The sequence below is a fragment of the Chaetomium fimeti genome, assembly GCF_033439085.1.
Source record: "Chaetomium fimeti strain CBS 168.71 chromosome Unknown B0H64scaffold_1, whole genome shotgun sequence".
NCBI lineage: Eukaryota > Fungi > Ascomycota > Sordariomycetes > Sordariales > Chaetomiaceae > Chaetomium > Chaetomium fimeti.
Window position 1 is genome coordinate 1,751,517 of NW_026944329.1, and position 12,666 is coordinate 1,764,182.

The window sequence follows — 12,666 nt, forward strand, 5'->3', positions numbered from 1 at the left end:
ACTTAGGTAGTGGTTCCAAGTTCTCATCCAATCTCGAGAGTTTCCTAAGATCCGAACCTGGTAGTGCCGGGCAATAAAAGGGTACAAACTGCATGCAGGTACTGTGTGTGCTCTTGTGCGCGTTTGTGGAAGGAGCGTACGTACAAAAACGGCCCATCCTCGAACTCCAAGCCTGCAACTTTTTCCACCACAACGTAACACCACACTCATTTTCCCTTCGATTAAAGTGCCAGTCGTTCGCTTCTCGAGTTGGTCAGGATATTTCCAGATTTCTCGCACACCATTCAAGCACTTACACCTTCATTCCTCTCTACCGATCCATCAGTCACAATGATGCTGCACTTCATCCTCGCCATCGCGGCCGCGGCCCAGCTCGCCGTGGCTTTCCCGACCTACAAGGCTCCTCTGACCTTGTCCAAGGTCGCCCGCCACAAGCAATTCTGCATCTTCCCTGATGAATTCGTGGTTAAGAATTTCCACACCTGGACCCCTGAGGCTGGCAACAACCGCTCCGCCATCGTCGATTTCGATTACACGGATGACAGCGTCATGCCTGCGATCAAGACCAAGTGCCACTTCAACGAGACCTCGGTCAACGTTGGCCCGAAGGACCTCGCTGCTCGATACGCCTGCGAGAACGACCTGGTCCAGTTCATCTGGTGTGACGGCGAGCTTACCATGATTGAGCGAGCCTGCCCGCTGGAGACTGAGTGAGTGATAACCGGAAGGATAGCCAGTTTCCACAGTAACGCTGACCAAGCCACCAGGAACCGCCCCTTCGAGGCTGCCGGCTGGGTCACGCCCAACCTGGAATGCTTCACGAGCAACCGGAACAGCACCGCTGGTGAGGGCCACGCCTGCACGTCGTCGCCGAATGTCATGTCTGCCGTGTTCAGCAGCCTCCAGCCGACGCCGAACTGAGACCCATCCAAATCGGCCGCGCCGGCACATCGAGGGATGGGTATGATATCTAGTGGTGAAACGGGATCAAGCACGAGGGGAGAATATGGCGGTACCTGGTAGTTAACTGGCTTCTTTGCGGGCGAATCTTTCGATGCGAGTGGGCGATGGACATCATTAAAGAGACGCAGATATGTTAGAGGTGCCAGATAGCAGCTATACCGTGACCATAGAGAAAAGGCAATCAATGGCCATCTTATCTATCGTGTCGAGCGGTGCATCGCTGGGGTCTGAATTTTTGTTGTGTTCAGTAAGTGTCGGATTGTGCTTGAGGCGGGCTCCGCGCTCACCCAATTCCCCACGGTCATTACCGACCTCGACCCTTCTCATCAAGGTAACCTCAACATGGCATCCACTCAATTCATTGCTCAAGTCAGAGCTGATTCTCGCAATGCTGCAGATTCCACACCAAGAAAGAAGATCGGGGGTAATGTGTAGGGAAAACAGGTTGCTACGCTCGATTCCAACATGCAACTGCTAGGAGACATGGCGCCGGCCGAGGTTGTCTCCTGGTCACCACAGCTCCTCTCGCTATACTGCTGCGGGTATTTGCATCCTCCTGGCAGTGGCGGCATCACACATGAAGGAAAACGAGGCATGCGGTGGTCGTTTTCCCGGCGAGCAACACTGTCTACCCTAGAATCAGGTCGACTTGTAAGCTCCTTCAGTTCCTTCAGTTCTTTCTTAGCATCGCTGTGCTGCTCAACTTTTAGCTCGCCCCCGACATCCTAGTGAAGCTGTGCCGAACGGGTTCCAAGCATCTTGTGGCAACTAAAGGTCAGGCGCTTAATGGTGTCGTCATGGTGGGCTGTTTGTTATGTTCGCGATGACGACCTGGAGGTTTAAGGCAACCAAAGTGGCAAAACCTCTTCGGATGGCGCCTCCAGGCGGTCCAAAATCAAGGCGTCTGCTTCGCAAGCCCAGCGAGATAAAAGCCACCATCCATCCCATTCCCTCGCTTCTCACTCTTCATTTCTCCCACACTTTTCATCAACACCAAACCCCTTTTCTTTGGACCACATCTACAGCGAACATGGCCCCATCAGAGAAATACACATTCTGTCTACCACCACGCTGCGCCTTTTGCAGCTTTAGGTTTCAGGATGAAGACATCATTACTGGTGTGTTATCCCCTGATACCACGTTGTGTACACGTAAACCGCTGCTGACCAACATAGTGAGGAGGTCTGGGATGGTAGTTTCAGAGAAATTCCGTTTCTGCCCCAGAGTTTGTATTGCGGACATCGGCTATATGACATGTTCAAAACGGTGTCGGCACGGGGATGAGAAAGCATTCGCTTGCCACCCCGAATGTCTTGAGCTGGTGCCGCTCAAATTACGGTCGGCCGTTATCGAGGCCACTTCCTACCGATACGAGCCACCCCGAGCTGAGGATGAACGACGGGCTCGCTTGCTCCGACTGCAATGGAGCAGGGTCCTGTGCATAACGTTCCAGTATCGTTTCCCCCTCGAGCTTTGCGATGATATTGCCCAGTACTCCCTGAGGACGTTTGCGGTACGCCGCGCGCTGGAATCGTTGGAGATGCCTCAGCATGCCACGTCTTGTTTGGTCAGCCTTTCGACAAGAGTTTGGGTGCGGTATACGTTTGTTGATGGAGTAAGATATCTTCAGTCCCTCACAAACGAACAACCTCCCGACGACAGCGCCGCGGTTGAGCTGGCCTACGATTCAAACTCCGTCGATACTATGTTCGTCGCGGAGGACCATCTGGGCGTGAGGAACCTGCTCTTTACGTCTTCACCCCAGAAGCCGACCATCGAAGAGCGGCCGAATGTTTGGTGGCGAACCGTCGCCATTCCAAACTTGGATTCCAAGCTCGAGGGCAAAATCAACGTAAGTCCTTTCCTACAGCGGCAGTTACTCCATCTAACGTCTTTTCAGGGTGCAAAGCTGCGCTCGTTGACATATCTGGCCGAGCTTCCTACGGCTGAGTTTACCCAGCCCATGTACTGGCCGACGCCCCAGTTCGGTAAACAACTGTGGTGCGACCGTTTCAAGCGAGTTCTTAACCTCGACCCGATCCGCATGTCGGCAATCAAGTGTAACGACCCCAGCGTCATTGGCTATTCCGTATGCTGCACGCTAGACTTCGTTACCATACACGCCCATTCTCCAAAGGAGGACGCAGAGTTCTACCGACGGAGCCGGAACACCTGTGCGGTCTGGCAGTACATGCCGGTCGATAAAGGTGAACTTTTGGTGGAGGTATGGAAGCGCAAGGACCGTCGCTATCCAATTGTTAATCTGGTGGTATGTCTTCCCCCTCCCTTGGATACAATATCCCACGCTGACACTTGAGAAGTTTATGACGAACAAGGGCCGTGCCGCTGTTATGGGACCATGGCCACTAAAGTATCGGAGCGGCCAGTCTCTCTTGGACCGGAGCGGCTGGACTCTCTTGAACCGGCCGAGGAAAGAGCCGAGCCGGATTTTTTACGACACTTCCGACTCCCGCATGGGCGTATTGGCCTTTGAGACCCCGCCGCCGGAATCAGACGGGCAGCGTCCAGCGAGTCTGACGCCGCTATCCCCTGGGCCGGAATCGGGACCCCTGGAGCCCTACTTTTACTCGTCGTCCGACCTCAGTGGCGTGACGGCAGTAACCCCCTGTGAGCGCCGATTTGGGGAAACGTCGGTCATCAGGGGACTGCTCCTTCACCACGCCGACGCACATGTATCCTGTGTCGGTGAGGTGCGCCTGGACTCCTTGGGTTGCCCCCTGAAAGTGGAGGGTCCGATATGGCTTGGCTTCTCGACCACAAGGGGAGCGCCTTGCGTGACCCAGATCGCGACTTCCCGTCCGGCCGAAACGGACGCCGTGGACTGGCTTGCTCTGCCCTGTAGAGGGCAACTTGAGTGGTGGTACTCATTCAGACAATGCAGAGTACACCACGAGGGACGAGCAAGTCCCGCGACTTCGGACGTTTTCGAACGGCCACGGCGCTCACGGTCCGAATCACCGGATCGGCTCGGGTAGTCGAGCGCGACGAGTGGTGGTCAATCGAGGCCAAGGGTAGTCGACCGAGACGGAGGGTAGTTGATGAACGAGTGGGGTTGAGGATGTTTCCGGGGGGCAGCGGTACTCGCATTCTTTAAATGTAAATTTAGCAGGCTTTAATACCATCAGTGCCAAACTCGAGAGTCCTCGAATCGAAGCGGAACGTTAAACATCGGCCCACCAAGTCGGGGCAAGGCATCTCGTTGACGTAGCATTACCTCACCCGAGGTGAGATGGGAAAATCCATCTCAGAGCCTGCTCTCACGTCAGTATAACTGGCCTCTCAGTACTGTGTACAACTATGGATGTCGTGTATTTGAGGTTGTGAGCACGAAAGGTGACTGGTGAGGAGGAAGATGGAAACGGGGGCTTGTCTTGGCGATCGATCCCGCCAGCTGCTGCTGCCCACCCGCTGCGGCCAGCTCCACCTTCCCGTGTGGGGCGGCGTGCCAAGCAAACACCTTGGTGCCCCGGCCGTTCGCTCTTGCTGTGGAATAAGCAACCTCAGGTCCTCGAACATGGCCTTTTACGTGCCGGGCAGTCAACACGAAGGCTTCAACCTTGGAGAAATTCGTCAATTGAAACACGATCAAAACGGCAAATGCTACCAACTGCGCCTTCCCACCCACAAGGCTGATACGTCGCAGGCGCTGCCGGGCTTGGCGGATGATCACGGTCACGCGATCCAACACTTTGCCGTCCGACTGACACGGCAACAGGAACATGCCTCATTAATTCCATTTTCCCGTCTTTGCCATTCTACGTATTTGCGCCCTATTGTACTACTTAATCAATAATAACCCCCGATCCTCGCTTTTCGACAACGAGCATCGACGTCACCACACAACCATGCGCATCCTACCAAACCTCTCCCTCCTCGCCTCCCTCACCACCACCATCCTCGCCGACCCGATCCCCCCAATACCGCCCCAACCCCAACAGCAGCCTCAGCGACTCGATCCCCGTCCACCTCCCCTCAACCGACAGCAGCAACAACCACCCACCCACGCCAACACCCAGGGGGAAGCGACCGAGACCGGCGCCGGCACCGGAGCCGGGGTAACCCCCCCGTTCTTCGCCGGCCTAGAGCGCGCGGCCCGCCTCGTCGACATCACGTACTGCGTCGGCACGACGGGCATCGCGCCGCCCTTTTCCTGCGTCTCGCGCTGCCGCGACTTCCCCTCGCTGCGCCTGCTGCGCGTCTGGAACACCGGTCTCTTGCTGAGCGACAGCTGTGGGTATATCGCCGTCGATCACGGGCCGCCGAGGGAGGGGAGTGGTGGTGGTGGTGGTGGTGGTGGTGGGAGGGAGATTGTGGTCGCGTTCCGTGGCACGTATAGTGTTACGAATACGATTGTGGACTTGAGTACCGTGCCGCAGGAGTATGTGCCGTATCCGGCGCCGCCTGGGGAGGGGGAGGGGGACGGGGATGAGGATGGTGGTGGGGATGTCAGGTGCGACAACTGCACCGTGCATATGGGGTTTATGGCCTCGTGGCGGAATGCGCGCGAGGTGGTCATCCCCGCTCTGCAGGCCGCGCGGGAGAAGTACCCCGGTTACAGGGTGCATCTGATCGGGCATAGCCTGGGCGGGGCGGTCGCGGCCCTCGCGGCGCTGGAGGTGAGGTTGGGGTTGGGGTGGCAGGACGTGGTTGTTACGACATTTGGGGAGCCGAGGGTGGGCAATGCGAAGCTGGCCGATTATGTTGATCGGGCGTTTGAGTTGGGGGAAAGGGAGGTTGGTGAGGACCTAGCGTACCGCCGGGTTACGCATGTCGGCGACCCGGTGCCGCTGCTACCGTTGACCGAGTGGGGGTATCGGTCGCATGCCGGGGAGGTTTACATTGAGAAGTCGAACCTCGCACCCGGCCCGGAGGACTTGAGGTTGTGTCGTGGAGACAATGACCCGAAGTGTATGGGCGGGGCTGAGACGACGGACTGGCTAGGGTGGGTGCTAGGGTGGATGACCTGGGGAAAGGTACGGGAAGAGGTTGAAGCATCGAAACTGGGCCAGCGATGGTTTCCGGCGCGGCTCAAGCTGTGGCAGCTGTTCTTTGCACACCGGGATTACTTCTGGAGACTAGGGCTTTGTGTCCCTGGAGGGGACCCGGCCGACTGGTGGAGGGAGAAGTATAACCTGACATTGGCCGGAACTGAGGCCGAGATTCGGGACCTGTGATAGTTATGGGCCTTGAGAGGGATGATTTCGGCGTTTGGCAGGGTCTACTTAATGTCTGATGATAGCATAGCATGGCGTATTGCTTTAAAACATGTGTCGAGACGTCTCGAAGTCTGCCCTTAGTGGGCTTGGCAACAACATTCTTCAGCGCAGAACTACCTACCTACCTAGTAAATATTCTTTTACGGTTTTGGAGCCAAGGCTGCGGTCCAGATAACGGCAAGTATGTACATACATACATACACAGCAACCTACCGTGCCTGCGAACCTGCCTTCTCACGTAGTTGTTGTGGAGTCGCTCGCGACAGAGGTTGAGCTCCTCTGATCGTCTTCTCGGTGGAGCCGGGGACGAATATCTTCATTCCGCCATCAAAGGTTGGGGTTCAAACTAGTCGCACCAAGGGTTTGGGCCGCGTGACGCTGTTATCACAGTCCGGAATTGCGAGCTCTGTGCCGATTGGCAGAGAGACGTCAGGAGCGGAACCCGCAAGATGAGCTCATGGGTCGGACCTTCTTAATCACACGATGGAATCGAAAGGACAAATAAACGCGAAAAAACAGCCACTTGGTCGCAAATAAACAAAGGAGGGCAGTCCATGACGTGAGGTCACTCGAGCGAGGCTGTGCAGCGACCCTGCCGAGGTCCTTCTCCCGCAATCGATGCAGAAGCGGGCGATCAGCGGCTCGTTGCTTGTTGGCCCACCATGTTCGTGAATGCCGGGCGGGAGGGGAAGGCCACCGCTGGGAGCCTCGCGGCATTCTAGCCGCTTCCATGGTGCGCTGTCCATCCAGCCCCACCTTGTTAAAGAATGGACCCATCCGGACAATTTTGGAGCGGGACAACTCGAGTGTGACCGCTTTTGTCTGTTGGTCTTGCTGTCTCGGTGTGCTGGGCTTGGGACGACCCACTGTCTGGTACCAAAGGGAAAGGGGCCCTGGTGGCCGCGGGGGCTCGCCTCGTGATCGGAGACGTGACTGGATGCCGTTTGTCGATGAGGGACGGGCACGAGACCCCAAGAATAGAGGTGCCCAAGAGGGTGCGCGGTCGGGCGATGATAAGAGCGCTGCCGACCAAATGGAGGGGTTCGCTGGGTTTTCTGTGTGACGTGCAGCATGCCCCTCATCAGCCTGCGCTGTGTGTGTTGAAGCGAATGGCGTGGGCAGCGAGGTCGAATAACGAGCGTCGATGGTGGGGTGGATTGGTCGAGAACCTGTACCCTTTTGGCCTCGGGGCCGCACTTCGTATCCGTTTCGTGAGGCATATGGTGTTGAATGGTAGATAAATTTAAAAGATGTTGAAGAAGAGTCAGGTACGAATACAGATCAAGGCATCCCCCCAAAGCAACAACGATGATGCGCAAACAGTGGTTGTTGGACAGATTATCCACCTGCTGCTGCCTCCGAGCATCAGAATGACAGCCCCCACTGTCAGGCTGTCGGGTGCTGGAGTCGAGATCCTCGCTGTGGGCCAGCGACCGGGAGGCCTGGAAACCAGGACCCAGCAATACGCCTGTTAGAGTGGGACTCCCATTTTGCTGGGAAATCAGGTTGTATCATCGTCACGTGTTAACGCGCAGAATGGCTTTCATTCGATCTCCCTATGAGAGCACCCCGGCTGGCACCCACTAGCGCGGTGAGGGGGAGTCGTCGACCTGCTAAAGTCCCTTTGCTCAACATCTGAGCCCACCTGCAACCCCGACCACAATCCAAAAACAACAAAACAAGCCACGCTTACCACACCGATTTCCCTTGCGACCGTTTTATTTTCCCTCCACTTTCTTATAAATTCAACTGTTCGTTAAACCGCTCTATTTCTCAGACCACACATCACCAAAGATGGCGAACGAAGTAAGTGCAAACCCGCCAAAACCCGCCGTTTCCCCTCTCGCGATACGGCTCGCATGCCGGCGATAGCGTTGGGCTCGGTGCCATCTGGCAGTATCTTCGTCGTTTTTACGTCAGTCGCTAACTGTATGCCCCCTTCTACAGCGCGAAAGGTGTGTTAGCTTCCTCTCGGTGGCGGTCGCCAGCCCACATCGAACCAACTAACCGACCGTGACATTGCAGCAAGACTTTCCTCGCCCGCCTCTGCGAGCAGGCCGAGCGCTACGATGAGATGGTCACCTTTATGAAGGAGGTTGCCAAGATCGGCGGTGAGCTTACTGTTGACGAGCGGAACCTACTTTCGGTCGCCTACAAGAACGTCGTTGGCACCCGCCGTGCCAGCTGGCGCATCATTTCGTCGATCGAGCAGAAGGAGGAGTCCAAGGGCACCGATAAGCACGTGGGCACCATCCGCGATTACCGCCAGAAGATCGAGACCGAGTTGGAGAAGGTCTGCCAGGATGTTCTTGACGTCCTTGACGATGCCTTGATCCCCAACGCCGCCTCGGGCGAGTCGAAGGTCTTTTACCACAAGATGTACGCCTGCCCCGCCTGCCCTGTCTACCATCACCACTGGGCGTTCGCATGTTTTTCTCAGTTTCTGACGTTGTTCGCTATAGGAAGGGTGACTACCACCGTTACCCTCGCCGAGTTCGCCTCGGGCGAGAAGCGCAAGGTTGCCGCGACTGCTGCCCACGAGGCTTACAAGGTAGAATCTCCCCACTGGATTACGCACGTGCTTTGCATCGACTGACCCTATAAATTCACGCAGAGCGCCACCGATGTCGCCCAGACCGAGCTGACCCCCACCCACCCCATCCGTCTGGGACTGGCCCTCAACTTCTCCGTCTTCTACTACGAGATTCTGAACTCCCCCGATCGCGCCTGCCACCTGGCCAAGCAGGCCTTTGATGACGCCATTGCCGAGCTCGACTCTCTCTCCGAGGAGTCGTACCGCGACAGCACTCTCATCATGCAGCTGCTTCGCGACAACCTCACCCTCTGGACCTCGTCCGACAATGGCGAGCCCGAGGGTGCTGCCGACGCCCCTAAGGAGAAGCCCGCCGATGCCCCCAAGGAGGCCGACGGCCCGGCCGATGAGCCCGCGCCCGCCGCCGAACAGCAGTAAGCGGCTTCGCTGCTTGCTTGCTTGATCGTCTCGCTTTTTCCTCTGTCGCGCACCCTCTCTCTGTCTCCTGGGTCGGGGCTCCGCGTGTGGTTAATCACCGCACGGGAATCCCGCATGGCTCGTCTTGGGATCCGAGTTTATGGTAGGGGAATGGGTCTTTGTTGTCTGTGGACTGGGCTAGCTAGCGGACTGTGATCTCTGCCGGCACGCTGTTCAAGGCAAAGGGCTGGACTGCGAAAGGGAGTTGGTTGTTGGGTGGGGACTGAAAATGCAGGGCATGGTGCTTTTCTTTTTGTTATCTCGTTTTCCCCTTTTTTACTCCACTGCTTTTACCCCCAGGTCGGACCCTAGTCCGACCATTTATACGGGAAACACATGCAACCAAATCCAAATCCACAAGCTCGTCGTCCTTGCGAGGTCGAGACAATACACAGAAACCCCCCTCTTAACCGAGCCTCGTCTTTTCTTGGGCCTGTCTCGCTTGGGCGTGTTTCCTAATTCCCTCCAGTTGGGTCCGTGATCTCTGATTTGTGCCGAGTCTTGTGCGATTTTCCTGGTGTGGTACATGTGTTGTGTTATTTCCTTGTAGTTTTTCCCTTTATATCGCAACGGAATAGGGCTGGGTCGGGCTGGGCGGCGGTAAGGCAGGATGATGCGTCTCATTGACTACCCCTTCATGGTTATTGCAACCTGAGATAAAGAATACAAGCCAAGCTGATATGCTATGTGTGCGACCCTGTGGCGTCGAGGAATTCGAGATGTGTGTTTCACATTGCCCGAATGAAGGCAGCCCTGGCGAAGATCTCTAGGTGTGCCGTCTGCTTCCTATTGTCAATCTCTGTAGGCGAGAAAGTGAGCGCTCTTGGTCCTCTCCAAGATAGACTGGGAAAAGGATGTAAATAGGAAACAAATGTACAGTCAGATATGCACTCTCAATCACATACGGCAGTGGAAAGCAGTGAACGGTTCACGCAGCCTATGCATTAACAATACCATTACTTGTATTTCTTATATATCACCTAGCCCGGCCAGGCAATACAGCCCAAGCCCCCTCCTCCAAATGTTTGAGAGCCCGACAAGACTTTCTCTCGCCTGTTTGTATTCTACCGCTGTACCAACTTGCTTTGTAACTATGACACCGCGACGAGGCGTGTTGCGGTTGTGCCCACCGGCCCTTCTCTGTTTGTTTCAACAGCGGCCAGTATTGTATGCGGCGATGTATGCCGCCATCCGTCAGACATTTGTGTATTGACCGATCCGGGGCGGCCGGGCTCGTTGCGGCTGACCTCTGCCTTCCAGCAGCGGAGCTAAGTGGTACAACCTCCAGTCGTTTTTCCTGGCTGGGAGGCAGATGGCTGACGTTTGATGCTCCATAGAGCTGTGAGGGTCAAAAAGTGCCCCAAGTTTTGTTGATTTGTTCGAGGCTTCGGTGGCAAGAGTCGGGGGAGTAAGGGATCTCGACATTGACTTCCAAACAATAACCGAATCCTAAGGCGCCGCGTCTTTCGTGTTGGGTGTGGGCGATCACGAGAATCATAATCCAATCTCTGGATCGTCGTCGTCGGTTCGCGTTGTATCCCTTCCCCAGCAGGCGGGGCGGCTGCCACAGGGTGTCGAGTGGGCGGGTACACTCAATACAGCTCTTTCATCCCAGCCCCCCGCGTCCTTTTCATGGACAATTTCCCACTACCACCACCACACCCACGCCCGCCCCGAACAGCCCGCCCAAGCGACGCAACCAGCCCAGCCCCCTAGTCCTTCGACCTCGCCGTCGCCCGCTGCAGCAGCGCCGCCGCCCTCTGCAGGCGCGAGAAGCTCCTCGACAGGCCCGGCCTGTGCGCGTCCACATCCGAGTCGCTCGTCCCGCCCAGATCCGACGACGACGAGGACGCGGCACCCAACCCGGCCCCCGACCCCGCCGCGCCGCCGCCGCCGTTCGTGCCCGCCAGCGTCGGCAGCAACCTCCCGCGCGCCCGCGACTTCCACACGAAATACCCCGCCGCCGCCGCCGTCTCGCCGCCCGGCGCGGGTGATGATTTCAACCTTTGCGCCGCAGCAGCAGCAGCAGCAGGCCCCGTCCCCGTCCCCGCCCCCGTCCCCTGAACAGGCGCGGAAACAGGCTGGCTGGGCGGGCGGACCAGAAAACGCTTCTGGCGCGGCCCGGAGGTGGTGGCCCAGCGGGGCTGGCAGTCCTCGGGCCAGGCGGCCAGGTTGCGGATCTCGGCGTCGCGCTTGTGGGAGGCGGCGGCGGTGGCGGCGGCGGCGGCGCTCTTGCTACGCGGCGACGACGACGACGACGGCCGGCGCACGCGCAGCAGCAGCTCGCTGAAGAAGCGCTTCCCCGGAAGGAGGCCGCGACCGGTCCCGGGTGAGTGCAGCAGCCCCGTGCTGCCGCCCCAGCCGGAGCTGCCGTTGCCGGCCGTCGTGCTGGGGGGGCGGCTGCAGAGGCGGCAGACTTCGGGTTCGGGGGTGGTGGGTTTGGATTTGGTCGAGGAGGGGGAGGCGGTTCGTTGGAGGATGGCGCGCACGTTGTCTGCGAGCTGCGCGCTGGTCTTGGCTTTCCGGCCGCGGTTGGCGCCGTGGTGCTCGATGGTCTCGGAGCAGGCGCAGTACGTCTCTTCGCCGTAGCTGCTGACGGCTTGGCTCCAGCCGCGGATCCAGTCAGCCTTCTTGCCTTGGTTCCTGCGCGGGAGGAGTTGCTGGCGAGTCGCGAGCCAGTCGGTGGGTGGTGGTGTGGTGTCGTCCCTGGTGGGCGGCGGCCGTGTCTCCTGAATTTGTGCTTCTTCGGGTGCTGGTGGTCGTTGCGGGGTCACTGTTCGTGGTTCTTCTCGTACTGATGCTGGCTTCGGCTCTGCGACTGCCCTTACTGGGCTTGAAATGTCCTGGGATAACTCTGGTTTGTCGGAAGGAGGGTTGGTGGTATCGGAGCATGGTGTTGCTTGAGCCATAAACTCAGACAGAGCGAGGGGCGCCGGGCTTTGCGGCGTGGGGAGGCTCCGGGGCGATGCGTTGCTCGAGAGATCCATGATTGTAATATATGTACAAGCGATCGAGATCGACGGGTGCGGTCTGGGGGGTGAGGTCTTGGTGTCGCGTGCCCGGTATTATAGCTCCTTCTAAAGGCAGGGTAGGTCACCGCTTTCAGGGCGTTTTGTGCTCTGTGCTTGAAATGTGTCAACTGGCAGAGTCGAAACTAGCGATCAAAAAGGAAAAGTCTCCAAAGTTCCCAAGATCCCAGCAAGGAAGGGATTGAAGGGATCGAGATCAGCTCACCTGGCCTGTCACACAGAACGATGTGAGATGCGCCTCGAGTCTCTTTTGTCCGACCCTTGAGGTACCAGAGGTAACACACGGCCTTCCAATGATCGAAGGGGCGCGTAGAGATAGAACAAGTAATTCCAGCTTGTGTCCTGTTCCACTTCGTGAACACTGCGTTGTGTCACCGGAAAGCGACAGCGGTATCGGTCACCATGGCCTCGGAACTGGAAACACACT

At 57.5% G+C, this 12,666-nt stretch overlaps 5 protein-coding genes across 5 annotated transcripts; 4 read left to right on the top strand and 1 right to left on the bottom strand.

Annotated features, from left to right (window-relative positions):
• Window positions 1-94: 94 nt before the first annotated feature.
• B0H64DRAFT_428418 (uncharacterized protein) lies at window positions 95-921 on the top strand (the record flags this gene model as incomplete). The annotated part of the gene is made up of 2 exons (XM_062805844.1): window positions 95-710; window positions 768-921. The coding sequence occupies exons 1-2, from the start codon at window positions 331-333 to the stop codon at window positions 919-921; spliced, it is 534 nt and encodes a 177-aa protein (XP_062663847.1). The 5' UTR covers window positions 95-330.
• A 367-nt stretch (window positions 922-1,288) lies between these two features.
• On the top strand, window positions 1,289-4,418 carry B0H64DRAFT_380644 (uncharacterized protein). The gene is made up of 4 exons (XM_062802751.1): window positions 1,289-2,081; window positions 2,139-2,815; window positions 2,864-3,232; window positions 3,285-4,418. The coding sequence occupies exons 1-4, from the start codon at window positions 1,778-1,780 to the stop codon at window positions 3,957-3,959; spliced, it is 2,025 nt and encodes a 674-aa protein (XP_062663848.1). The 5' UTR covers window positions 1,289-1,777; the 3' UTR covers window positions 3,960-4,418.
• A 305-nt stretch (window positions 4,419-4,723) lies between these two features.
• B0H64DRAFT_12850 (Alpha/Beta hydrolase protein) lies at window positions 4,724-6,417 on the top strand. The gene has a single exon (XM_062798086.1). It carries the CDS (start codon window positions 4,830-4,832, stop codon window positions 6,156-6,158), a length of 1,329 nt encoding a protein of 442 aa, XP_062663849.1. The 5' UTR covers window positions 4,724-4,829; the 3' UTR covers window positions 6,159-6,417.
• A 1,290-nt stretch (window positions 6,418-7,707) lies between these two features.
• Window positions 7,708-9,351, top strand: B0H64DRAFT_12864 (14-3-3 protein-domain-containing protein). The gene is made up of 4 exons (XM_062798087.1): window positions 7,708-8,006; window positions 8,148-8,155; window positions 8,226-8,751; window positions 8,815-9,351. Exons 1-4 carry the CDS (start codon window positions 7,995-7,997, stop codon window positions 9,169-9,171), a joined length of 903 nt encoding a protein of 300 aa, XP_062663850.1. The 5' UTR covers window positions 7,708-7,994; the 3' UTR covers window positions 9,172-9,351.
• A 1,427-nt stretch (window positions 9,352-10,778) lies between these two features.
• On the bottom strand, window positions 10,779-12,500 carry B0H64DRAFT_448510 (uncharacterized protein). The gene has a single exon (XM_062807051.1). It carries the CDS (start codon window positions 12,195-12,197, stop codon window positions 10,923-10,925), a length of 1,275 nt encoding a protein of 424 aa, XP_062663851.1. The 5' UTR covers window positions 12,198-12,500; the 3' UTR covers window positions 10,779-10,922.
• Window positions 12,501-12,666: the final 166 nt, after the last annotated feature.